At 44.3% G+C, this 26356-nt stretch overlaps 1 protein-coding gene across 3 annotated transcripts in view; it reads left to right on the forward strand.

Moving 5' to 3' along the window:
• LOC143935844 (uncharacterized) overlaps nt 1–26356 on the forward strand; it is a 139435-nt gene that overhangs the window by 54198 nt on the left and 58881 nt on the right. For 2 of the 3 annotated variants that reach the window (XM_077459970.1, XM_077459988.1), the window contains exons 28-32: nt 3107–3247; nt 4884–4928; nt 5348–6442; nt 7459–7527; nt 8939–9004. In XM_077459970.1, the coding sequence (XP_077316096.1) occupies nt 3107–3247; nt 4884–4928; nt 5348–6442; nt 7459–7527; nt 8939–9004 (1416 nt within the window). The remainder of the gene's footprint in view (nt 1–3106; nt 3248–4883; nt 4929–5347; nt 6443–7458; nt 7528–8938; nt 9005–26356) is intronic. The other variant, XM_077459980.1, reaches the window with a different exon arrangement.

A 26356-nucleotide genomic window follows, 5' to 3' on the forward strand; every position in this document is an offset into this window, starting at 1 on the left:
GGCTTCCATTTTTGCTTGGGAGATCTTTTGCTTACATGGGCTACCCAAGGTTATTGTCTCGGACAGGAGTAGTCAGTTTGTGTCCCGGTTCTGGCGAGTCTTTTGTGCACAGTTGGGAATTCAGCTTGCTTTTTTCTCTGTGTATCACCCACAGTCTAATGGGGCCGCAGAACAAGCCAATCAGTCCTTGGAGCAATTCCTTTGTTGCTATATTTCTGACCATCATAACAACTGGTCAGAACTATTATCATGGGCAGAGTTTGCTCACAATAGTGCCTTGAATCTTGCTTCCCAATTGTCCCTGTTTATGGCGAACTATGGTTTCCAACCTTTCGTGTTGCCTGACTCATTTGTTCCGCAGAGTATTCCTGCATTAGAGGAGCATCTCCGCTGTCTTAATTTCACTTGGGCACAAGTCCAGGAGGCTTTACGACATGCTAATGATAGGTACAGACTCCATTCTGACCGCAGATGCCTGCCTGTGCCTTCCTACCAGGTTGGGGACAGGGTCTGGCTGTAATCTCACAACCTCCGACTTTGTGTTCCCTCACTGAAGTTCGCACCTCAGTTTATTGGGCCTTTCCGTATTCTTTGCAGGATTGGCCCAGTGGCTTAGGCCTTCCTTCTAACATGCGTATTTTGAATGTATTTCATGCCTCCTTATTTAAACCTTTGGTCTGCAACCACTTTACCACCTTGGTGCCGCGTCCTCACCCTGTACAGGTTGAGAACCATGAGGAGTATGAAGTACAGTCCATTGTTGACTCCCATAGGTTCCATGGGCGCATACAGTACCTGGTGCATCAGAAGGGATACAGTCTGGAGGAACGCTCTTGGGTCTCATCCTCGGACGTACATGCCCCTGTCCTCCTCCATGATTTCCATAGACGTTTTCCCCTAAAGCCTGGTGGTCCTCCTAGGGAGAGGGGTCATTGAGGAGGGGGTACTGTCAGCCTGGGCTCAGCCCTTCCTTCGTTGAGCTGGCCGCTCAGCTGTCGGCTAATTTCCAGCTCCTATGTCTCCACAGGTACCCAGCTGTTGATGATATCCTGCTCGTCAATCCTTCCTACTTAAGCTGTCCAGCCCAGAGGATCTCGACCTTCGCCTTAGTCAACATCACAGAGACAATCTCCTGCATTCCTGTTAAAAGACTTGCTTGGTGACATCCCTTCTGGCTCCAGGTCCTGCTTGCTGTTTTACTAAGCTCATCTCTGGCTCCCTGACGTTTGGCTTGTCTGACTATTCATTCTGGTTCCTGAACTCTGGCTATGTTTTGACTACCTTTGTTCTATTTACTTTTATTATTAAACAAGCGTGATTTAACTGTACTTCTGTCTCGGTCTGATTTCATGGTTTCTGACAGTCTGTACAGCTGCTGCGTCCCCTTAGAGTAACAGGTGGCTCCAGCTGCATGAACAATCCACTCATTCATGGCCATAAATAGGACTGCAGGTGGCAAATTTTAATATCCAAATGTATTATTTAAAATTTGATGAACCTCCGCCCCAGTCTGAAATCTTTTGCAGACTCTAACAGATTTTCTTCCCTGTATTTGGTGTGGATGGTGGGGATGGTGTGTTCAGGGTGATGTGCAGTGTTAGTTTTCCGCCACACACAGCATTTTGCTTTTAGACCAAATAGTTACATTTTTGTCCTATCTGACCAGAGCACCTTCTTCCACGCATTTGCTGTGTCCCGCACATGGCTTCTCGCAAACTGCAAATGGGACTTCTTATAGCTTTCTTTCAACAATGGCTTTCTGCTTGCCACTCTTCCGAAAAGGAAGGAGTTGGTGGAGTACACAACTCCTGTGGACAGATTCTCCCATCTGAGCTGTGGATCTCTGCAACTTCTCCAGAGTTACCATGGGCCTCTTAGCTGCTTCTCTGATGAATGCTCTCCCTGCCTGGACTGTCAGTTTAGATAGACGGTCATGTCTTGGTAGGTTTGCAGTTGTGCCATACTCTTTCCATTTTTGGATGACAGATTTAACAGTGCTCCATGAGATATTCAAAGCTTGGGATATTTTTTTATAACCTAAGCCTCTGCTTTTAACTTCTACACAACTTGCTCCTTGACCTGTCTGGTGTGTTCCTTGCCCTTCATGAGGCTGTTTGTTCACTAATGTTCTCTAACAAACCTCTGAGGGCTTCACAGAACAGGTATATTGAGATTAAATTACATGCAGGTGGACCCTATTTACTAATTAGGTGACTTCTAAAGGCAATTGGTTCCACTAAATTTTAGTTAGTCAGATTAAAGGGGGTTGAATACAAATGCATGCCACACTTTTCACAGATTTATTTGAAACAAATGTTGAAAACAATTTATAATTTTCCTTCCACGTAATAAATATGTGCCACTTTGTGTTGGTCTATCAAATAAAATCTCAATAAAATACATTTAAGTTTTTGGTTGTAACATGAAAAAATTTGGAAAATTCCAAGGGGTATGAATACTTTTTCAAGGCACTGTAGAAGAAAAAAAGTTACAATGTAAAAATAATGATTAGAATGTAGAATGCAATGTTTATGGCAATGGAGTTCCTCAAAAGGTTTAGTGTTAAGACGTGTTAAGCTAGGATCTTTCTTGGACATTTAGGATCACTCTTGGACATTTGTCATGTACAATCTCCTAAAACATCTTACATGTTAATACTTAACTCTTTAATTCATGTTAAGAATTTGCCCAAACTATATACCAACTGTTAGAAGAAACATTACATTTTGTGATGGTACAACTGATCAGTGACCCATAGCCTGAAATGTATCACTATACCATACCAGGAGACTGGCTGTCTGCACAACAAGATCTTCCAAGGACATTGTACTAACACATCTTCTACAATGATCTAAGTCATTGAAGCAAGTGGACTTTTTATTATGCTAACATTAGCATATAAGCATTTAATATTGTCATATAACCATTAGTAAAACCTATACTAATTATTTTTCTTTATAATTAATCAAGCCTGTCAAGAACAAAGGTGAATGCAGGTTTTTATGGTCTTAGCCTAATAAAAATTACAAAACATTTAATGGTCACGTTAAAGTAGTTTAAATTGTAACCAAACAGTCTTTAAAACTTACATCATGTTTTTGTACAGATTATAATCATACTACATCAACAAACAATGGACTCTGCAAAGTGACAATATGTGAGAATGGAACTAAAGCAATTCATCTTGAAGTATGTGCTAGTACAACACCCAGGACCACATCTACCACTCCTGTAACTATCACAACAGGTAAGGGCCCCGCAACCTGCTTATTTGTCATGTTCTTATAAATCACTACAGTAAACCGTCAATGCAATCCACAAAAATCTGTTAAAGCCAGAAGGCAAACTGAACGTATGTTAATCTGAGTTGTATGATCTACTGTAACCATATTACAAACAGATCCCAACATGTGAAGCCTGAGCTGTGAAAGCCAATCATGCTCTCCTACATAATCTTATTATTATTTAGGCAGTGTGGGCAGGAAGAGGATATGTTCCCCAATGTAATGCAAAAAGCCGGTTGAATATGGTCAGGTGACATACAAAGCTGCTGGCTCTCAGTCATAGTCACCCTTTGGTCATGTAACAAGTGGCTAAACGTAAATAAAAGGAGTGACTGTACACTTACTGCAGCTAGATGTTTGGTGGTACTCAACTGGTAAAAAACAGAACCTCCATCCCTCCTAGCACTGCATGCTAGAATTACTGATTTTGAATTGATGGAGAAACGCATGCACTGCTTGCAGGAGACTCTTGAACAGCACAACAAAGTGCTGTATGAGAATTATGGCATCTTGGGGGGACCCACCTTTGTGTTGACTGTCTAGACCTATCTTGTTAGGATATCTGTGCCATAATCGGAGAGGGGAGAGACAGGTGATTTTTTTCCTCATTTGGCTCTTCTCTCTAATTACCACCTTTTTTCTTTTCATAGTTTTATGGTAGTTTATTTATTTATTTTTTTAGCTTGAAGCTAATGGAATAGTATAGGTTTGTTGTAAAGACTTATTTACCATACATGTTTCAGGCTAAGCGGTTGTGATTGTTCTGTCAACCAGCCTGACTCCCTACTGATAATATCCTATTTCTGCAGTACAACAGTTGCATGATGGCACTAGAAACTACATTGTATAAAGTTGTACAACAAAATACTTTACTCTATTTTTATTTTTTATCGTATTGCCTAAACACTAGTTTATGTACTGCCTGTAGATTAATGGAGATTTACTTGCTGTCTTGTAGGTATTGTCTGCTCTTTCTGCCCCTTTTACATTGGTGTTTTGTCTGCCTGTTTTCCATCTGTCTATTCATTGGTGAAAAACGTTCTGCAGTTCATATATATGGACAAACTGCCATCCCCATCCCCATCCGTTCAGTTCTGTTTTTTTTTTTTAAAGAGAACAGCCAACATTCAGATCCATTGAAATGTACCAGAACAGATTTAAACAGCTGATGTCTGTTTATATCCATTCTGTTTATGTCCTATTTTAAGCAAGAAACATTTTTATTGTTTATACAATTGTCACCTCTGATTGATTTCTATAACAACAACAAAAAAAAAAATGGATGCAAAAATGGATGGAAAGTGATGTAAATTGAACTGAACTGAAGACATGTTCAAATTGATGTTAAAGCAGAGCTATACTCACCTCATCCGGCCGCTGACATCTTTGTGTGGCTGGCTTCCGGGTCTCTCTCATTGGCCATGAGGGATGATGTTATTTTCTCGCATGTGCGGGAGTTCAGTCAGATTCAGCATTGCCAAATTTGAATAGTGAGCTGCGCATGTAACAATTTTCTTAGTTTGTTTATTTACAGTATGCTGTTGACTTGAAATATGGATTTGGTTGGATAATTATATTTCTTTCCTGTTTCATTTTTAGTGGTTACAACACCTCTGACCACAACAACGCCATACTCTTCAACAAGTAGGTTACCTAAAAAGCATGTTTAGTATATGGTAACAACAGCCAAATAAAATCATCATAAATTATAAATTTTATACATTTTGCAGAGAATACCCCTCACAAATCATGTACCATGTGATGCACCAAGCATGTGAAGAAAACATATATAATCCATTCATTTTGACATATATTTTTCATAAACAAACATGCCAAAATGGTCGATACACCCTAAAGTTATGTGCAGATCTCTCCCTGTAAAGGGATAGTTGGGTTCCAAGCCCCCTTAAAAGGAAGCATTCCATTAATAGGCCTCAAATATACAGTATTTTCTGACTTGCACTTATAGCTGCAAACATGCTTCATGTGCACACTTTTGTGAAGCCCTAACATTCTGAAAATATATTTTGTTCTCCACGTATTTTTTTTTTCTTTTTTTACAGCTTGCATCTTTGAAAAAGTATGCCAATGGAGTCAGTGGTTTGATATCAGCAAGCCAGAAGATAGCTTGGACAGTGGTGATTATGAAACCTATGATGAAATAAGAAAACATTACAAACTCTGCAGTGTGCCTGAGCAAATTCAGTGCAGGGCAGTTAATGCCCCTGATGTCTCCTTGGAGGATTTGAAACAGACTGTTCACTGCAATGTATCTAATGGTCTTATCTGCCAGAACAGTGAGCAAAAGCCAGATGACAACCTTTGGCAGAAGTGCTACAACTTTGAAATCCGAGTGGATTGCTGTGACTATGAATGTGTCAAAACAACGGCTCCAACTACTACAAAGCCTACTACCACAACTCCAGCTACAACTATTACTACAGTAACTTCAACCATCACAACTCCTACTACACCTAGAGCTACAACTCCAGTCACCACCGCTCATACTGTTACAACTCCTACTACCACAACTTCAGCCATCACAACTCCTGCTACACCTACAACTTCAGTCACCACCCCTCATACTCTTACAACTCCTACTACCACCACACCTTCAACCATTACAACTCCTGCTACACATACAACTAAACCTCCAGTCACCACCCCTCATACTGATACTACTCCTATTACCGCAACTTCCACAGCTACAACAACTACTTCTGCCTCAACTCATAGCTCGACAATTCCTGCTACCACACCTACCACTACCACAATTTCTACTATCATCTCTTCGACTGCCACAACTCAAATAAACACAACTCCTTCTCCTACAACTTCTCCCACTACAAGTCATACCACAACAGCAGGCACTGCAGGTTCTGTCACTACACATTCTATAAGAACATCTCCACACACCTCTGTTTCTATTACTTCTCCTTCTTCATCTCCTATCATCACTTCTACTGCTACCACAACTCTCACATCTTCAACTCCAACTACATCCTCTCCTACAACAGTAACTCCAAAGACTACAACTCCAACAATGGCTGTCAGTACATCTACCACTAAAACGACTACATTTATTTCTTCTACACCTCATACACCCACGCCTCCAATTTCTACATCTCCACCTGCCTCAACTGAAACAAAAACTACAGGTAAGGGAATGTTGAGTTTCATAAAATATCACCCATAGATTAACTACATTTATATACTGTATAGCAGGGATATGCAATTAGCAGACCTCCAGCTGTTGCAAAACTACAAGTCCCATCATGCCTCTGCCTCTGGGGATGTCATGCTTGTGGCTGTCAGAGTCTTGCTATGCCTCATAAGACTAGTAGTTCTGCAAAAGCTGCAGGTCCGCTAATGGCATATCCCTGCTGTATAGTATTGGGTATAAGAACTGGATGTGGGACCTCAAAGGCACATACCTCAAAAAATGTAATGCAGACATAAACCTTAGTATCATGTTTGACTCCACCTATTCTCTGATTTAGGAATGAAAAAAGCCTTGCTAATATATTTAGTTTACTCAGCTCCAGGCTCACTCCAGGTTCTACTGCCAGGCCTGAGCAGTGGAGTTGAGCAAGATCTGTGTTTGGGGAGAAGTACTGATTTGCTGCTTAGACAGAGATCTCTTATGCCACATACACACGATCGGAATTATGGTCAGAGAAAAAGCTCTGATGCACTGCGGAATTGCAACAGACGATCGGAATTTCTGATAGAAACTTTTTAGAAAATTAGGAACATGCTCTCAAATTTTTGCTGGTGGGAATGAGGCCTGCTAAATTCCGATAGAGCCTACACACAGTCACATTTTCCAATGAAAAGCTCTCATCTGTCTTTTGCTGGCTGAAATTTTGATCGCGTGTTAGGGGCATCAGAGTCAATGCTAGTACACAGAGCCTCTTACTGGTAGTGGGACCCAGAGGGAAAACATGAAAGGGACCCATAGTTGGGAAAAGATAAAGTATTCAAGGTAGTAGAGATCAGGAAAGCTTGATTATGAACATATTGGAATAACCTTTAAAATTAAGAACTTCACCGATACTCAAGGCAGTCAAACAATAATCTTAATCAAAAACTGCTTTTGCATGGAAATTTTGGTTACATATAACTTGATGTGATTGTAGCCATTACATATAAACATATTCTTTACATTGCACAGCAGAAGTTACCAGCACAACAGAAACATCAACAACAGGAAAGATAACTACTATAGAAAAATCAACTACAAGTAAGTATTTTGCAAAAAAGAGACAACCTAGTGAGACCTAGTCGTTTTTAAAGTGCATTGCATGGATTATGCTTCTCAGAATGTAACAGAAGGTACGAACGTTCAGCAAAAATTAAGCTCAGTACACTGATTTACATATAATGAATGAGAAAAATCCATTACATGCAGATGAAAAACAACAAAATGTTGAAATATGTTATAATAATTATGTGTTTTATGTCAAAGGGTCATGAAAATATTACAAGTTGCCAACCCTTTGCACTAGTATATTTGGCCATTTCCCAGTGCTGATGATATGATCCAATCCAAGTTGTACAGTAAATGTGCTTTTGTTTATGATGTGGTTGAAAAGAGATATAATTCAGTAAACGAGAAAGTTAGTTGACATGTTATTACCAAGACACAAGCTTTTCAGCATTGTATCACCTTGTGTTCAAGACGACCCCCAACCAAAACAGTTTATAAGCTAGTTTTAGGTGTTTGCAAAAATAATCATTAAAAGCAAGTGATGTATTATGCAATATAAAATCATATCTTTTACTTCTGTAATATCTATGGGCAAAGCTGTGTTTTCAGATTTGGAAGCTGGCTAGATAGCTGGTTGGAGCTGTGCAGAGTTCAGTATTTTTTCAGATAAGTGTCTGAGCTGAAACTAAATGACTTGAGCAGAGCTGAAATTAGAATAAGACCGCTTGCTATGGGGGCACTTGGCAGAGGGGAGAAGCCAGGAGCGCCGGCGGGGGACCCGAGAAGAGGAGGACTGGAGCTGCTCTGTGCAAAACCATTGCACTGAGCAGGTACATATAACATTTTTGTTATTTTAAAGGGAAAAAAAATGAGACTTTAAGTCTTTTTTATACCTGTTTAGTCTTGTATGTACAGTACAAAAGAAGGGTTGAAGATCTGCCCTTCAGCCCCAGGTAACTTCCGGTCTGGGTGATGTCTACCATCACACAGCCCCTTCCTCAGTGGTCTGGCTGTCAAGGGCACACCCCCTCTAATCTAGAATGTTGTTATCATGACCACAGTGATGTGCCAGGTGGGCATTACAAGAACTGATCTGCACGCTAATGCACCCTTGCCCCATAATATGTACCTACTCCCCTTGAATTCTCCCTGAACCTTGATGCTGTGTAGATGATAGTGGAATTCTGCACTCTCTTATCATCACCTGACAATCCTGCCCACATCCCCACTACAGCCTTCCCATGATATTTCCCATGAAATACCCAAAATAACCTTTAAAATAAAAGTCTATGCTGAAGATTAAAAAAAAGTAAAAGCTTGTTTAGAATATTATAAAGAAAAAAATTACGTAAAATAAAATATATACTAATAATTAATAAATTGAAATTGCATTTGCATGCAATATATGGTTAGAAATAAACATTTGATTAACTTTACATTGCAGAAGTTACCAGCACACCAGAAACATCAACCACAGGAAAGACAACTACTATAGAAGAATCAACTACAAGTAAGTGTTTTGCAAAGCTATCATAACTACATGCCCTGGTTATTGCTAATGGAAGCTTTTGTGACACCATCAACATATTTAGTCATTATTATCATTTTCACATCACTCTGTCATCTGGTCACTTATTTTTACCAATATACCACTCTTTTGTTCAGGTTGATGATGGATTTTAGGGGCATTTGCATGGATTAAGCTTCTCGCCAGTACCCTGCAGCTGAGCCAAAAGACTGTTGGCATGACAAAAATTAGCCTAGGCACATTAATTTACATATAATGAAAATACCGCTAATGAAATGGAAATATCATGTGTTACAGAATTGGGGCTTGTACATGATTTTAGTCAATGGGCTGTAAAAATGTTAAAAATCACCAACCAGTTGCACGTTTATCTTTTCTTCGTGCTAGTAATATGATCCAATCCACGCTGGAAGGACGGTTTTGGGAATGGTACAGTTGGAAAAAAATGATAATTCAGTAAACAACAAAGCATTTTAACATTTTTAATGCAAAGCCATAAAGAAGGTTTTTAACTGTGTATCAGCTTGTGTTCAAAACAACCTCCATTTTAAGGTCTTGATCACATGGCAGCCAGGGGATGGTTTTACATAAATAAATAACAGCTGGTAATTGTAAGCACCCTGTCAGTGGTAAATGGATTTTCTCAATCCTCTAACTGCTACATCTAGAGCAGATGTACTGGCCAGATTACCAGATTAAATTGAAGGAAAGGAAGCCTAAAAATGAAAATGAATGTAACCACCACATCTAAGAACTGTTTATCTGCATATAATAAATGTATGCTTTTGGATTTAAGACCGCTTTAAGCTGGCCATAGAGTTCCTCTATCTACGCAGATGGACAGATCTGCAGGGCCTGTTGTTTTATTCCAACAGCCAGCTCTGTTGGCTGACAGAATAGGGATCAATCAGATGCATGTATTGTTCATCCAACAATTTTCCACCAGGCACCTTCAATTTTTCAATCGAAGGATGTCAGGAGGGAGGGAGCTGACAGGACCAACCATGATTCAAAACTAGAATTCATTACGATGGTTTTGGGATGATCGTTTTTGGGGTCTTGGGAATAGATTGTGAATGCATTTGACTGTGAAGACTCATACTTTGGTAGGAGACTGCTTTGGGTCAAACCTCTGTTGCTGTTGATTAAAGGTTTGATACAGTGAATCTTTACATGATTCGAGAGACTACTTTTTAATGTTGTGTGAATCTTTTGATTCAGTTTTGGACAGTGCCATTTCTGTATGATTCACAGAACTTAAAGCTGAAATCCAGGCTAAACAGATAAATACACAGATGAAATAAATATAGTTGGGAGCTGATTCCCCTGCTAAAGGATTTTCATTTCTGTCCATACAGTCCTGAGATTTACATAGCTCTTTAACACAGCACAGCCCTATCTGGCAGGGCAAGAGACCTTATTCTTTTTCTGCTGCTGTTATGTAACACATACAAGCCCTGTTCATACCTCAGCCTTTCATTGGTAAATTAAAGGAGAAGCTGAAAACTAATAAGCACATCTCACTTACATTTTGCTGTATTCTCCTACTAGCATGCACTACTGATTGGCTGCTTGTGCTGCTCCCCTCTCCCCCAGTCTTAGCTTTGCAGTACAGGAACTGCAAGACTGATGCGAGTAGGTAAACTGCTTGAATTAATAAGGAATACATTTAAGGGTCTATTAATAGATAGAGAGCTATATTAATGTGTGTCTTTTATATTTGCCTGCAGTTCGGCTGTAATATAGACCTTTCAGTAAGCTTTTCTGTATGAATATCAAGTACAGCAACAGTATCTTTTTCAAACTGCTGTACTCTTTTTAGTTCAAATCTGTCCGTGAGCTTAAAGGGGTTGTAAACCTTTGTGTTTTTTCACCTTAATGCATCCTATGCATTAAGGTGAAAAACACCTGTCAGTGACCGGCCCCCCAGCCTCCCCATTTTATTTGTCTGAGCCCTGGAACTTGACCCAATGGGGACACGCTGTCTCTCTGCCTGGGGTTATCAGCTCTAGATTGGATACATTGATAGCAGTGCAGCCGTTGGCTCCCGCTGCTGTCAATCAAATCTAATGACGTAGGCATTTGGGGGCAGGGTCGAGTCATACATTCAGTGGCTATGGACGCCGAATGCTGGACTCGGGAGTGTGCTTCTCCTAGGGGGTTATCTGATGTGGGGAGGAGCCGTGAGAGCCGTCGGGGGAACCCAGAAGATGAGGTTCGGAGCCACTCTGTGCAAAACGAGCTACACAGTGGAGGTAAGTATGACATGTTTGTTATTAAAAAAAAAACACACCCTTACAATCACTTTATGGCAAGTGACTTTGCTTAGGCTGTGATAATGTTACCATCTACTGCAAAGAGGAGAATGCATTTCCTCAGTCTCCTATGCCCAGTGATCAAACTGTGACATTGTAACTTTTTAACAAGCACAGAAAATAATTGCACAGGCGCCAGGATGTATATGACTGTCCTCATTGAGTTAGCACCTCAGTCAAGGAAGTGGATGCTAACCCTGAATAGTACCTGGAGAAAAATCATGATATCCTTCTGGAAAAAAAGCAGATTGTGGCACTGCCAGGTGGTATACTATGATCTCAGTAAGATATTGCAAATACATTACAACATAATGCTGGGTCATCTTTAATGAAAGTTGCAGAAATTTGCATCTTCCATGTTACGGTGCCTGCTTAAAGCGAACAAATAATAACTTAATGCTATGTCAAGAGTCTTACTGAGAGAGACTGAAGCTCCTTCCACTTGATCACATGGTGTAGGTTGAAGAAAAGATCAGTGCTTAATTTGGCTGTACTGCAGAAAATATCATGTGGCCAAATGCCAAGCCAATGGTGGAAATTTTTTCTTTTCTTTTATATATTAACAAATCACGTTCCCAGCAGATAAAATTAAGGACTTGTGTTTGAAATGCATTGCAGCTATGTCTGCTTTTTATTTACATCTTCATCTGCATGACTTTCAGAAATGATTCAATTACAAGGGCAATTGATTGTATGTGAAATGCATTTCTTTCCCTTTTCCCACGAAGCAGTTCCAAGCAACTAAGAAGCAGTTTGAAAACATCAACTGCAACATCTACTTATGCATCTCAGAAGCAATACATTGCTACTTAGAAGCAGGCCAAAATGGAAAGAACATTAAAACTTTGCTTCAAAGCAGTTTTGCAGCTAATAAAAAATTCCTGGAGCAGCTCTTTATTCAGACTTAGGGCTTCTGGAACCGAGTCCTGATGAAGGTAAGAGTGTCTTCCAGCTCCAGAACAAACACAGAGCTATTGCTGGAGAAGTTCTGAAGCTGAAGATGGCAGACATAGATATCTGTCATCCACAGTACCTGTTATGTCACGTACACATGATCGGACTATCCGGTGGTCTTAGATCAGAGTCCGCCTGACAATTCGCCCGTGTGTGGACTCCGGCGGACTTTTTCTTCCCAAAAGTCCGGCGGACTTAGAAAGAAGTCTTGACTTAAAATTGTCCGCCGGACTCGGCAGTCCGGCAGGCAATCCGCCCGTCTGTGTGCTAGTCCGCCACACTTTTCAAATGAACGGACTTGCCCACACACGGAATAAAGTCTGTTCATTTTGAATGTGACTCCAGCTAGACGGGCCTAGCAAAGAAAGTCAATGTCGCCACTTCCATCGGTGAGATTAACACCTCGCTAGCCCCGCCACCTGGTATGGATTTAAAAGGGAACCCCTATCCTGAAAAAACGGCATGGGGTCCCCCCAAAGTCCATACCAGACCCTTCTCCGAGCACACAGCCTGGCCGCTGAGGAAAGGGGGTGGGGATGAGCGAGCGCCCCCCTTCTGAGCCATACCAGGCCACGTGCCCTCAACATGGGGGTGAGGGTGCTTTGGGGAAGGGCCCCCCGCCCCAAAGCACCTTGTCCCCATGTTGAGGAGGACCAGGGCCTCTTCCTGACAACCCTGGCAGTTGGTTGTTGGGGTCTGCCGGCCGGGGGATGCTGGGACTGTGACATAATAAGGGGCGGGTCACCATGTGAAATCACCCAGTGACCCCGCCCTTTATGCCTATATAAGTCGCTGCGCAACGCGTCCCTGGCAATACGGCCTGAGAGATAGTTGTGTCAACATCGGAAGGAAGAAGAAGAGAAGAAGAAGAAGAAGGCGGCGGTGACAGCAACAGCGACAAACTTGAAGACCAGGCCGGCGCTAGTAAAAGAGCTGGAAGAAGATAGTGGAGGCCCGGCAGAAGAACCGAAGAGTGGAACAAGACCCTTGAAGTCGGAAGAAGACCCCCAAAGTCAGAAGAAGACCCTCAAGTTGACTAATAAACTACTTTAAAAACCTGTGTTGTGTGTTTTTTATTTACACTTTTTCCCCCCAGGTGAATGGGTAGGGGTACATCATACCCCATACTCATTCACATAGGGTGGAGGGTCGGGATCTGGGGGACCCCTTATTAAAGGGGGCTCCTGGATCACGATAAGCCCCCCGCCCGCAGACCCCAACAACCAATGACCAGGGTTGTCGGGAAGAGGCCTTTGTCCTTATCAACATGGGACAAGGTGCTTTGGGGTGGGGGAGACGCAGGGCCCTCCTTCCCCAAAGCACCCATGCCCCCATGTTGAGGGCACGCAGCCTGGTACGGCTTAGGAGGGGGGGCCACTTGCTTGTCCCCATCCCCTTTCCTGACCGGCCGGGCTGTGTGCTCGGATAAGGGTCTGGTATGGACTCCGGGGAGACTCCCACGTCGTTCTTTCGGCGTAGGGGTTCCCCTTTAAATCCATACCAGGTGATGGGGCTAGCAAGGGGTCAATCTTGCCAATGAAAGCAGCGACATTGACGTTCTTCGCTAGTAGTCCCGTCTACCTGGAGTCACGTTCAAAATGAACAGACTTTACTCCGTGTGCGGGCAAGTCCATTCATTTGAAAAGTCCGGCGGACCTCTGCCAAATGTCCGGCGGATTGTCCGTCTGAAAAGTCCGGTCGTGTGTGGGAGTGTGTGAGCAAATCCGCTCACTCAGAAAGTCTGGCGGACCTCCGCTGCAAAGTCCGGCAGATTGTCCGCCGGACTAAGTTCTCCTGATAGTCTGATCATGTGCACTAATCTTCTGGGAGAAATCAAGGTGGATTTTCCACTGCAATAATCCATTTTGTGTCATTACATAACACACATATTTCTAATGCATTTTCTTCCTTTCTATGGGACTTGGCTGTGCACTTATCTGTTCATGGTCACAGTGGTTTAATGCAAGTTATCTTTCATTTGAACCTGGTGAGGATGAAGAGAAAGATTGCAGGCATCAGGAAACATGGACACAGTCTATGTGAGAATTCAGAAGACATTTTCTGCAGGGAAAAATCACATCCAAATGCCTGACTTGCTAATGTGAAGCAGAAAGTGACATGCAATGTCTCCTATGAGCTCATCTGTGTCAACTATGAGATTCAATTGTACTGCTGTGAAGTGCCTGTTTCATGCTGAATTACATCTACTCCAGACACTACAAAAACTATAAAAACTACAACCCATAAAACCTACATTCCATGAGATACTATTAGTGAAACCATGACTACAACCAGGAAGACCTATATTCCAAAGTTCACTAACTAGCAAGACCTCAGCAAGCACCACTGAGGCCACTGCAACCAAAATTCAGATGTCAGCAAGTCTGAAGTAACTTCTAATTCTGCAGTTACTGTTCTTACAACCCGGTTAGTTTCTTCTATAACAACCGTTAACCAATAAAAAATAAGTGGGTATAAGAACACTGCTTAGAACATGCTTACCAGAAGTGTCTGGTAATAAATTGCAGATGGATCAGGATTAAAAAAGGTGATCAAATGCTTACTAAGGTCTGTATGTTTGCTTAAGCATCACAGACTCTTAGCCCTTGTACACACTGTCGGAGAATCCGTCGGAATGTGTCCAATCGGACCGTGTTGTCGGATAATCCGACTGTGTGTGGTATGCATTGGACTGATTCCGTTGGAATATCCGCCGGACCCAATTTTCCAACTTGTTGGAAATATTTCCTGACAAACTGGTCCGATCGGACATACTTTGTTCATGTGTAGAGAATTTTGATCGGACCAAGTGCCACGCATGCTCAGATCAAATTCCTACATCAAAGCTATTGGCTACTAGCCTGAATGTAGTCCCATCGTAACTAAATTACGTCATCACGTTCTGAAAGATCGGATTTTTCGTCAACTTTTTCCGACCATGTGTATGCAACAGTTTCAGACAAGATCCGACGGACAAAATCCGACACATTTGGTTGTGGAAATCTCCGACCCTGTGTACAGGGGCTTAAACAGACATGAATGCTTGCATTCTGTGAGCATGCATTTGTATACTCATAGCATAAAACTCAGTTGGCTGAACTCAAATCACAGTCTTTTTTTTTTGTGATCACTCAGCCATTGGTTGTTGCTGAGTTACCCACAATGCTGAGTACACAGTCCTAGTTTAAACTGAATATGCAATCAATCATTTGACATCACTGTCTACCCTTTGGATACAATGTTTTCTCTAAGATAGACACATTTAAGAAGGTGTAGATCACAATTTACCTGTGGTCTACACAAATATGTGAATCAAACTTCAACACGATTTAGTATAATACAGAATTTACATTGGGTACCACGTCTATTCAAATCAAATAAATGGATATCAGAATTTTTTTTTTTTAAATGCCTTTGTCCATAAACAATAAAAAAAAATTGAAAAGGTTATTAAAATGCCATATTAAAAGTGGCATTGTATTGGGCTTAATTTATAAACATTGGAATGAAGTAAAAACTGATTTACAGTACTCAAACTCTTGCTTGCCGTAAAATTCCATTTTTACTCCTGGTTTAATTTATTTTTTTATCAATAGAACTTATTTCCAAAACAGGAATTTATTAAATCTAAGCTAAACCAAAGGCACTGATATCTGTGCACTATTCTTTTGATTTTGGTGAATCAATATATAGACAGGTGTAGTGCTGTAGTACACTGCCAAGCTTGAAGAGGGCACAAGGTCACTTCTTTCAGGCTGGCAGGAGCTCATTGGGGACTAAGTTGTCCCTGATAATGGGCTCTTGGCAGCCAAATTGGGGAGGCCAGCATCTCCTTTTGTCCTTTTGGGCACTGAAATCTCGCAAGATTTGGGTGGCCATCAATGACACATAAGTGCTTAAAAAAAGCACTTACTTTCCCCTTACAGTGCATCTCTTTCTGTCAGGTTCCTGGATATTCCTCTCATCTCCAACGGGACATCCTCCAGACATTTTTTGGAACGCAGAGCAACGTATTGATACCACCTCTAAAGGAAGTGTTCCTCGTGCTTTCAGTGGTCTGTAACCCTACAATATATTGCTTGTCTGAAAAATGCCTCACTGGCAGCCATTATTACTCTACCTGAGCAAGCTGTGTAAACTATTATTAATACTGTGCCACTTCTGCAATCTGTCATAGTCCAGTTGTTTTTCAGTTTCAATATCATAAACCAACATATAAGTCTTAAGGTGGTGTGGACATCACCCAATTCTTGGGTACACTTGGTCAGCCCCGTCTACATCTTGGCATAGTTGGGGGGATATGGAAAACTCATCCTCAATGGCAGGTCCAGCCTGAGGTGTAACAATGGTATTTTTGGGACTGACTGTGGCACTGATACCCAATTATAATGGCTTAAATATTTCCGTGGCAGCCTGAGTAGAGAGGCTGGAGAGTGTGGCTCATCTGTTTCAGGTGCCGATAACACAATTGCCTTACCTGGTGATTATGTCCCTAAAATATGTGGCTGGAGAGCTGTGCTCATCTTACTAGATGCTAAACAAGCCACTCTGACACAAATCATGGTCTGATTAGAGAGCATGTATGTTGAGGTCACCCCATAGCTGAGCTAACCGCAAATTCTAATTCTGTACCCCAGTATGTTGTGGCCATTCAGTAATTATGGGAAAGAATGAAAAAAAAAACTCAGGAAGGCTGTGCTACTATTGACACCCCATATCAAGTTAGTCAAGAGCAGTTTATCTCAGGAATTAAAGATGGTTCCATAAAAAGAGCTCTGAAAGATCACGTGAGAGCCACTGCTATGGTAAAGCTTTTTCAAGAAGCAGATAAACAAGAAAAGGAGGAGGCAGTGGCCCAAGTTTCAGATATCAATGGAGACGTAAGACCATTGGTAACGTAGGAAGCAACCGTCCCCTCCCCTATATCCACTTCAGAGAGGGCAGTTAGAGATTTAAATGAGTCAATCATTTCCATCCAGCAGGAAATAACTGCTACCTCTAGGATGCTATTGATATCCATGGTTTGGAATGGCCATCAAGCAAGCTGCTTGGTTGATAATGGTCCGGAAGTGACCATCATTGACTATACTTTCTACCAGCAGCAGTTTGGTCAAGCCTCGACATTAGACTTATCTTCACTCACTTTAAAGGCCACTAACAATCTTCCCATTTCCCTTGAAGGGGGGACCTGTATGTCCATTCGAGAGTTTGATCAGACAGTAGATTGCATTGAGATAGTTTTGACCTCTCTGGGCTATGAACTATGATCAAACTGCAAGAACTGGCTTTGGAGATACTTTTGAAGGAAGCTACAGTACATTCAGCAACACATCCAAGAGCCCAGAAAAAAACTGACCCAGCTCCAGAATCTGGTCAATGCTTATCAAATCCATCAGATGCAGAATACACAGAGAAGGTGGGGTTGGTGTGGTTGCCACCTTGCCGTAGGCTGAATTTATTATCTCGGCAGGAGACAGTCTGCCCAATCTGCATAGGGACTGAGAAAAAGCTGCAAGGGTCTACTGTCATATTCAAACCTTGATGATATCTGGAGGTATAGGGAGAATGGTGACAAGCCAGGACTGTCATGCATCACGGAAAGGTGCTTGTTCAGATAGTGAATCTGGGGACTATTCCTGTTTTTCCGCCTGCTCATCTGGTTATTGCTAATGTGTACACAGTCCCAAAAAAGTGTATTGCAACATTTTGTCCTGGTATTGGAAGCCTCTCAGTACCTACAGATGGTGGAAAATGTGTCTTTGTTAGTGAACGAGTTATTGCCTAATCAATAGAAACTGTTAATCAGTTACTGATAAAACGCACACTAGTTTGTTGGGGTCCAGAAGAGCATGGCTATACTACTGCCTTGGACCATTCTATAAAAACTTTGAACATTTCTCACAATAAAGATTAGTGATGGCCGAACGGTTCGCCCGGCGGTCGTTTCGCGGCGAATTTCCGACATTCGCGGTCCGCACGTTCGAACGCCTTTTTCCGTCGTTCGCCGCGGCGGACTTACGTGTTTAATGTATACAAGAACTTTAACCTTTGGTGACACGTTTATCATGTGATACAGGACAGCCAATTGAGACATGACAGCACATGGACACTTGTACATTCCCCCTAACCTATAAATACACCCGATCCGGTGGCCATTTTACATTCTTTCTTCTGTTAAGATAGGGACAGGTTCCTGTGTGGAGTAGGGAGAGATAAACCACTAGCTATTTGGTACACAAAAGTTCTTTTCAGGACTGGTATAGGTGTTAGGTGTTGATAGGTTTGCTGTGCTGCTGATTCTTGCAGCAGCCTGAGTGTCTTTTGTTAGTTTAGAGAAAGGGAAAGGACGGTGTATGCTACAGGGACAGCCAGATTAGTCTTTCATCATCATCATCATCATCATCATCATTAGCTGTTACTATCAAGGTCCACAAAAGAGCTGTTCCAGTAACCACTAATCGTTCTCTTTTTTTGCCAATTTGTATAGGGACAGGAAGGAAGCAGTGTTGTCAGGCAGTGAGGGTAATTTTAAAGACTTGCTGTTATTATTAGTTCCACAAAGGTTCTTTTCAGGACTGGTATCAGTGGTACAGTAATAGGCTTGTACATGTATAATATTCTTTCTTCCAAATATAGAAAGGATATTATACTTGACTGCTGCCCTTCTGCTGCAGTCTGCTAAACATTCACAACTCACTTGTTCCACAAAAGTTCTTATAAGGACTGGTAACTTGGTATAGGGTGCTACGGTACATAGGCTTGAGTGCGGTACAGTCTGCTGTTCTGTAAGGACCGCTATCGGTCCACAATAGATAGGGTTGACGTGCACCACTGCTGACCGCTGCCCTATACTGCAGCAGTCCTTCAGCGGTATAGGGACTGACGTACAGTCTGCTAATCACTAACACACAACCTGCTTGTTCCACAAAAGTTCTTATAAGGACTGGTAACTTGGTATAGGGTGCTACGGTACATAGGCTTGAGTGCGGTACAGTCTGCTGTTCTGTAAGGACCGCTATCGGTCCACAATAGATAGGGTTGACGTGCACCACTGCTGACCGCTGCCCTATACTGCAGCAGTCCTTCAGCGGTATAGGGACTGACGTACAGTCTGCTAAACACTAATACACAACCTGCTTGGTCCACAAAAGTTCTTATAAGGACTGGTAACTTGGTATAGGGTGCTACGGTACATAGGCTTGAGTGCGGTACAGTCTGCTGTTCTGTAAGGACCGCTATCGGTCCACAATAGATAGGGTTGACGTGCACCACTGCTGACCGCTGCCCTATACTGCAGCAGTCCTTCAGCGGTATAGGGACTGACGTACAGTCTGCTAAACACTAATACACAACCTGCTTGGTCCACAAAAGTTCTTATAAGGACTGGTAACTTGGTATAGGGTGCTACGGTACATAGGCTTGAGTGCGGTACAGTCTGCTGTTCTGTAAGGACCGCTATCGGTCCACAATAGATAGGGTTGACGTGCACCACTGCTGACCGCTCACCTATACTGCAGCAGTCCTTCAGCGGTATAGGGACTGACGTACAGTCTGCTAATCACTAACACACAACCTGCTTGTTCCACAAAAGTTCTTATAAGGACTGGTAACTTGGTATAGGGTGCTACGGTACATAGGCTTGAGTGCGGTACAGTCTGCTGTTCTGTAAGGACCGCTATCGGTCCACAATAGATAGGGTTGACGTGCACCACTGCTGACCGCTGCCCTATACTGCAGCAGTCCTTCAGCGGTATAGGGACTGACGTACAGTCTGCTAAACACTAACACACAACCTGCTTGGTCCACAAAAGTTCTTATAAGGACTGGTAACTTGGTATAGGGTGCTACGGTACATAGGCTTGAGTGCGGTACAGTCTGCTGTTCTGTAAGGACCGCTATCGGTCCACAATAGATAGGGTTGACGTGCACCACTGCTGACCGCTGCCCTATACTGCAGCAGTCCTTCAGCGGTATAGGGACTGACGTACAGTCTGCTAAACACTAATACACAACCTGCTTGGTCCACAAAAGTTCTTATAAGGACTGGTAACTTGGTATAGGGTGCTACGGTACATAGGCTTGAGTGCGGTACAGTCTGCTGTTCTGTAAGGACCGCTATCGGTCCACAATAGATAGGGTTGACGTGCACCACTGCTGACCGCTCACCTATACTGCAGCAGTCCTTCAGCGGTATAGGGACTGACGTACAGTCTGCTAATCACTAACACACAACCTGCTTGTTCCACAAAAGTTCTTATAAGGACTGGTAACTTGGTATAGGGTGCTACGGTACATAGGCTTGAGTGCGGTACAGTCTGCTGTTCTGTAAGGACCGCTATCGGTCCACAATAGATAGGGTTGACGTGCACCACTGCTGACCGCTGCCCTATACTGCAGCAGTCCTTCAGCGGTATAGGGACTGACGTACAGTCTGCTAAACACTAATACACAACCTGCTTGGTCCACAAAAGTTCTTATAAGGACTGGTAACTTGGTATAGGGTGCTACGGTACATAGGCTTGAGTGCGGTACAGTCTGCTGTTCTGTAAGGACCGCTATCGGTCCACAATAGATAGGGTTGACGTGCACCACTGCTGACCGCTGCCCTATACTGCAGCAGTCCTTCAGCGGTATAGGGACTGACGTACAGTCTGCTAAACACTAATACACAACCTGCTTGGTCCACAAAAGTTCTTATAAGGACTGGTAACTTGGTATAGGGTGCTACGGTACATAGGCTTGAGTGCGGTACAGTCTGCTGTTCTGTAAGGACCGCTATCGGTCCACAATAGATAGGGTTGACGTGCACCACTGCTGACCGCTGCCCTATACTGCAGCAGTCCTTCAGCGGTATAGGGACTGACGTACAGTCTGCTAAACACTAATACACAACCTGCTTGGTCCACAAAAGTTCTTATAAGGACTGGTAACTTGGTATAGGGTGCTACGGTACATAGGCTTGAGTGCGGTACAGTCTGCTGTTCTGTAAGGACCGCTATCGGTCCACAATAGATAGGGTTGACGTGCACCACTGCTGACCGCTCACCTATACTGCAGCAGTCCTTCAGCGGTATAGGGACTGACGTACAGTCTGCTAATCACTAACACACAACCTGCTTGTTCCACAAAAGTTCTTATAAGGACTGGTAACTTGGTATAGGGTGCTACGGTACATAGGCTTGAGTGCGGTACAGTCTGCTGTTCTGTAAGGACCGCTATCGGTCCACAATAGATAGGGTTGACGTGCACCACTGCTGACCGCTGCCCTATACTGCAGCAGTCCTTCAGCGGTATAGGGACTGACGTACAGTCTGCTAATCACTAACACACAACCTGCTTGTTCCACAAAAGTTCTTATAAGGACTGGTAACTTGGTATAGGGTGCTACGGTACATAGGCTTGAGTGCGGTACAGTCTGCTGTTCTGTAAGGACCGCTATCGGTCCACAATAGATAGGGTTGACGTGCACCACTGCTGACCGCTGCCCTATACTGCAGCAGTCCTTCAGCGGTATAGGGACTGACGTACAGTCTGCTAAACACTAATACACAACCTGCTTGGTCCACAAAAGTTCTTATAAGGACTGGTAACTTGGTATAGGGTGCTACGGTACATAGGCTTGAGTGCGGTACAGTCTGCTGTTCTGTAAGGACCGCTATCGGTCCACAATAGATAGGGTTGACGTGCACCACTGCTGACCGCTGCCCTATACTGCAGCAGTCCTTCAGCGGTATAGGGACTGACGTACAGTCTGCTAAACACTAATACACAACCTGCTTGGTCCACAAAAGTTCTTATAAGGACTGGTAACTTGGTATAGGGTGCTACGGTACATAGGCTTGAGTGCGGTACAGTCTGCTGTTCTGTAAGGACCGCTATCGGTCCACAATAGATAGGGTTGACGTGCACCACTGCTGACCGCTCACCTATACTGCAGCAGTCCTTCAGCGGTATAGGGACTGACGTACAGTCTGCTAATCACTAACACACAACCTGCTTGTTCCACAAAAGTTCTTATAAGGACTGGTAACTTGGTATAGGGTGCTACGGTACATAGGCTTGAGTGCGGTACAGTCTGCTGTTCTGTAAGGACCGCTATCGGTCCACAATAGATAGGGTTGACGTGCACCACTGCTGACCGCTGCCCTATACTGCAGCAGTCCTTCAGCGGTATAGGGACTGACGTACAGTCTGCTAAACACTAACACACAACCTGCTTGGTCCACAAAAGTTCTTATAAGGACTGGTAACTTGGTATAGGGTGCTACGGTACATAGGCTTGAGTGCGGTACAGTCTGCTGTTCTGTAAGGACCGCTATCGGTCCACAATAGATAGGGTTGACGTGCACCACTGCTGACCGCTGCCCTATACTGCAGCAGTCCTTCAGCGGTATAGGGACTGACGTACAGTCTGCTAAACACTAATACACAACCTGCTTGGTCCACAAAAGTTCTTATAAGGACTGGTAACTTGGTATAGGGTGCTACGGTACATAGGCTTGAGTGCGGTACAGTCTGCTGTTCTGTAAGGACCGCTATCGGTCCACAATAGATAGGGTTGACGTGCACCACTGCTGACCGCTCACCTATACTGCAGCAGTCCTTCAGCGGTATAGGGACTGACGTACAGTCTGCTAATCACTAACACACAACCTGCTTGTTCCACAAAAGTTCTTATAAGGACTGGTAACTTGGTATAGGGTGCTACGGTACATAGGCTTGAGTGCGGTACAGTCTGCTGTTCTGTAAGGACCGCTATCGGTCCACAATAGATAGGGTTGACGTGCACCACTGCTGACCGCTGCCCTATACTGCAGCAGTCCTTCAGCGGTATAGGGACTGACGTACAGTCTGCTAAACACTAATACACAACCTGCTTGGTCCACAAAAGTTCTTATAAGGACTGGTAACTTGGTATAGGGTGCTACGGTACATAGGCTTGAGTGCGGTACAGTCTGCTGTTCTGTAAGGACCGCTATCGGTCCACAATAGATAGGGTTGACGTGCACCACTGCTGACCGCTGCCCTATACTGCAGCAGTCCTTCAGCGGTATAGGGACTGACGTACAGTCTGCTAAACACTAATACACAACCTGCTTGGTCCACAAAAGTTCTTATAAGGACTGGTAACTTGGTATAGGGTGCTACGGTACATAGGCTTGAGTGCGGTACAGTCTGCTGTTCTGTAAGGACCGCTATAGGTCCACAATAGATAGGGTTGACGTGCACCACTGCTGACCGCTCACCTATACTGCAGCAGTCCTTCAGCGGTATAGGGACTAAGAGTTTTGTCACAGGGTCATTTAAAAAATGACATGCAGAGGAAGAGGCAGGCCCTTCCGCAGGGGTGGTAGGGGTAGGGCAGGAGCAACAGGCTTGAGCCAAAGTGGGAAGTTGCAGAAGGTGCGTTCAATTACTTTAAAGGATGCACCAGACTTGGTTGAGTGGCTCGCTCAGCCTTACTCTTCTGCACCCTCCTCATCCTCTCGATCTGCACCCTCTTCTTCACTCTCTGCTATGTGCACCCCCAAAGACACTACCACCAACAACACGACCACCACCACCACCACCACATACCTTCCGCTTGAGTCACTGGAATTATTTTCCGATCCATATCAAGAGGACATTTCTGATGCGCAGCCACTCTTGGTATTGGATCAGGAAGAGGAGGTAGCAACAAGCGCTACTCAGCAGTCTGACGCCAGTACCCAGATCAGCCCAAGGAGGAGGTTGGTCCCCGGTGTTGCTGCCTACTCTACTTATAGCGGTGGGGAAGGTGACGTTGATGATGACGTGTCTAGTGATGTCACGTGGGTGCCCACAAGAGAGGAAGAGGAGGGGAGTTCAGAGGGAGATATGGACCAGCAGATAGGGAGGAGAAGCAGCAATGACTTACATTGCACAGCAGGGACAAAGCAGACTGCAAATGTATCAGGAGCGAGTCATCGACCATGTACGGTCACATCTGGCGCTCCCAGGACACCGGCACATGGCTCCGCAGTGTGGGCTTTTTTTAACGTGTCCGCTGCTGACAATAGCGTTGCCATCTGCAATCTTTGCAGTCAACGCGTTAGTCGCGGTAAGCCCAATACTCACCTAGGGACGACCGCCTTAAGAAGGCACATGAGCAGCCATCACCGAGCCCAGTGGGAGCAACGGAACACACAAAGCCACACTGCAGGCTCTCACCGTCCAGCCTCGTCTTCTACTTCTCCTTCTCCTCTCTCCTCACAATTGTCCTCCACTCCACCTTCCATCACGCCAAGCTCACATTTTTCTGCAAAAAGGCAGGCTTCCGTGGGCCTAATGTTTGAGCGTAAAAAAATGATGACGCCGGATAACCCTCTTGCCCAACGGTTGGCGGCTGGCTTGTCAGAACTCATAGCCCGCCAACTACTGCCATATAAACTGGTGGACTCGGAGGCCTTTCGCAAATTTGTGGCCATTGGAACACCACAATGGAAGGTCCCAGGAAGGAAGTATTTCTCAGAGAAGGGCATCCCAGAGCTATATGGCCATGTTCAGCGGCAAGTGAATGTATCTCTGGCACACAGTGTCGGTGCCAAGATACATCTGACCACAGACACGTGGTCTAGCAAACACGGGCAGGGAAGGTATATCAGTTTTACTGCCCACTGGGTGAACCTTCTGACGGCCGTCAAGCATGTAACCCGTGGCACCCGTGTAGATTTGGTTTTACCGCCACGGATTGCATGCAGGCCTGACTCTTCTTCTCCTCCTCCTACTCCATCCTCCTCCCTCTCCTCCTCAGCTGCCTCCTCCTTTTCCGCTGCTAGCGTCTCTTCCACTGCACCGCCCAAGCTCCCCAGAACCTATTCCACATGCCAGGTGAGACGTTGCCATGCCGTGCTGCGTCTGTTGTGCCTGGAAGCAAAGAGCCACACTGGCCCGGCACTCCTTTCAGCTTTGCGTTCACAGGCAGATGAGTGGCTAACACCGCTCAATTTGACAGTTGGTAAAGTGGTGTGTGACAACGGTGCCAATCTGCTTAGCGCATTGAAACAGGGCAAAATCACGCACGTGCCGTGCATGGCACACGTCTTAAACTTGGTCGTGCAGCGATTCCTTGTCAAATACCCTGGGGTCCAGGACATCTTGCGGCAGGCAAGGAAAATCTCGGCCCATTTCAGAAGATCTTACACGGCCATGGCTCGCCTTGCTGACATTCAGCGGCGACACCATCTGCCGGTCAGACGTCTTATTTGCGATTGCCCGACGCGATGGAACTCAACCTTCTATATGCTTGATAGGCTGCTCCAGCAGAAACGTGCAGTTAACGTCTACCTGTATGAACTCTGCGAAAGAAACGGTTCTGGGGAGCTGGGTTTTTTTTCACCGCGCCAGTGGCTGCTCATGCGCGACACATGCAGACTTCTGCGGCCATTTGAGGAGATCACCAAACTGGTCAGTCGCAGCCATGGCGCCATCAGTGACATGGTACCTTATGCCTTCTTTCTGGAGCGTGCATTGCGTCGTGTCATTGATCAGGCTGTGGAGGAGCAGGAGCGGGAAGATGAGGAAGTCGCAATGCTGGATGAATTCCCAGGGGGGGCTACTCTATCTGAGACAAGTCAACAACAGGAGTCTGATGAGGAGTCAGAGGAGGATGGTGCCGGGGCGGATGAGCAGGAGCAAGAAGAGCATGCTTTAAACCTTTCTGGGATCCCTGTTGTGCGAGGATGGGGAGAGGAGAATGAAGAGGACGACATTATCCTGGATGATGAGCAGGAGCCAGGCCACCACACCGCTTCCACTTTAGTGCAAATGGGGGCCTTCATGCTCCAGTGTTTTAATAGGGACCCCCGTATAAAAAGCATGAGGGTCAAGGACCAGTACTGGGTGGCAACGTACTTAGACCCCCGGTACAAACACAAAATGGCGGAAATGTTACCGCCGTCGCAGAGGGCTGTCAGAATGCAGCACTTCCAGGCCTTGCTTCGAGAAATGCTGCATTCTGCTTTTGCGTGCGCTGGCAGAGGAGCAATTCCCACTCCCAGAGAAGGATTTGCGGGTACCAATCCAACAGCGCCTGCAAGAAGAGGCC

This window comes from Lithobates pipiens, unplaced genomic scaffold (genome assembly GCF_037356315.1).
Source record: "Lithobates pipiens isolate NorthernLeopardFrog02 unplaced genomic scaffold, aLitPip1_a1.2 Scaffold_10, whole genome shotgun sequence".
Classification (NCBI taxonomy): domain Eukaryota; kingdom Metazoa; phylum Chordata; class Amphibia; order Anura; family Ranidae; genus Lithobates; species Lithobates pipiens.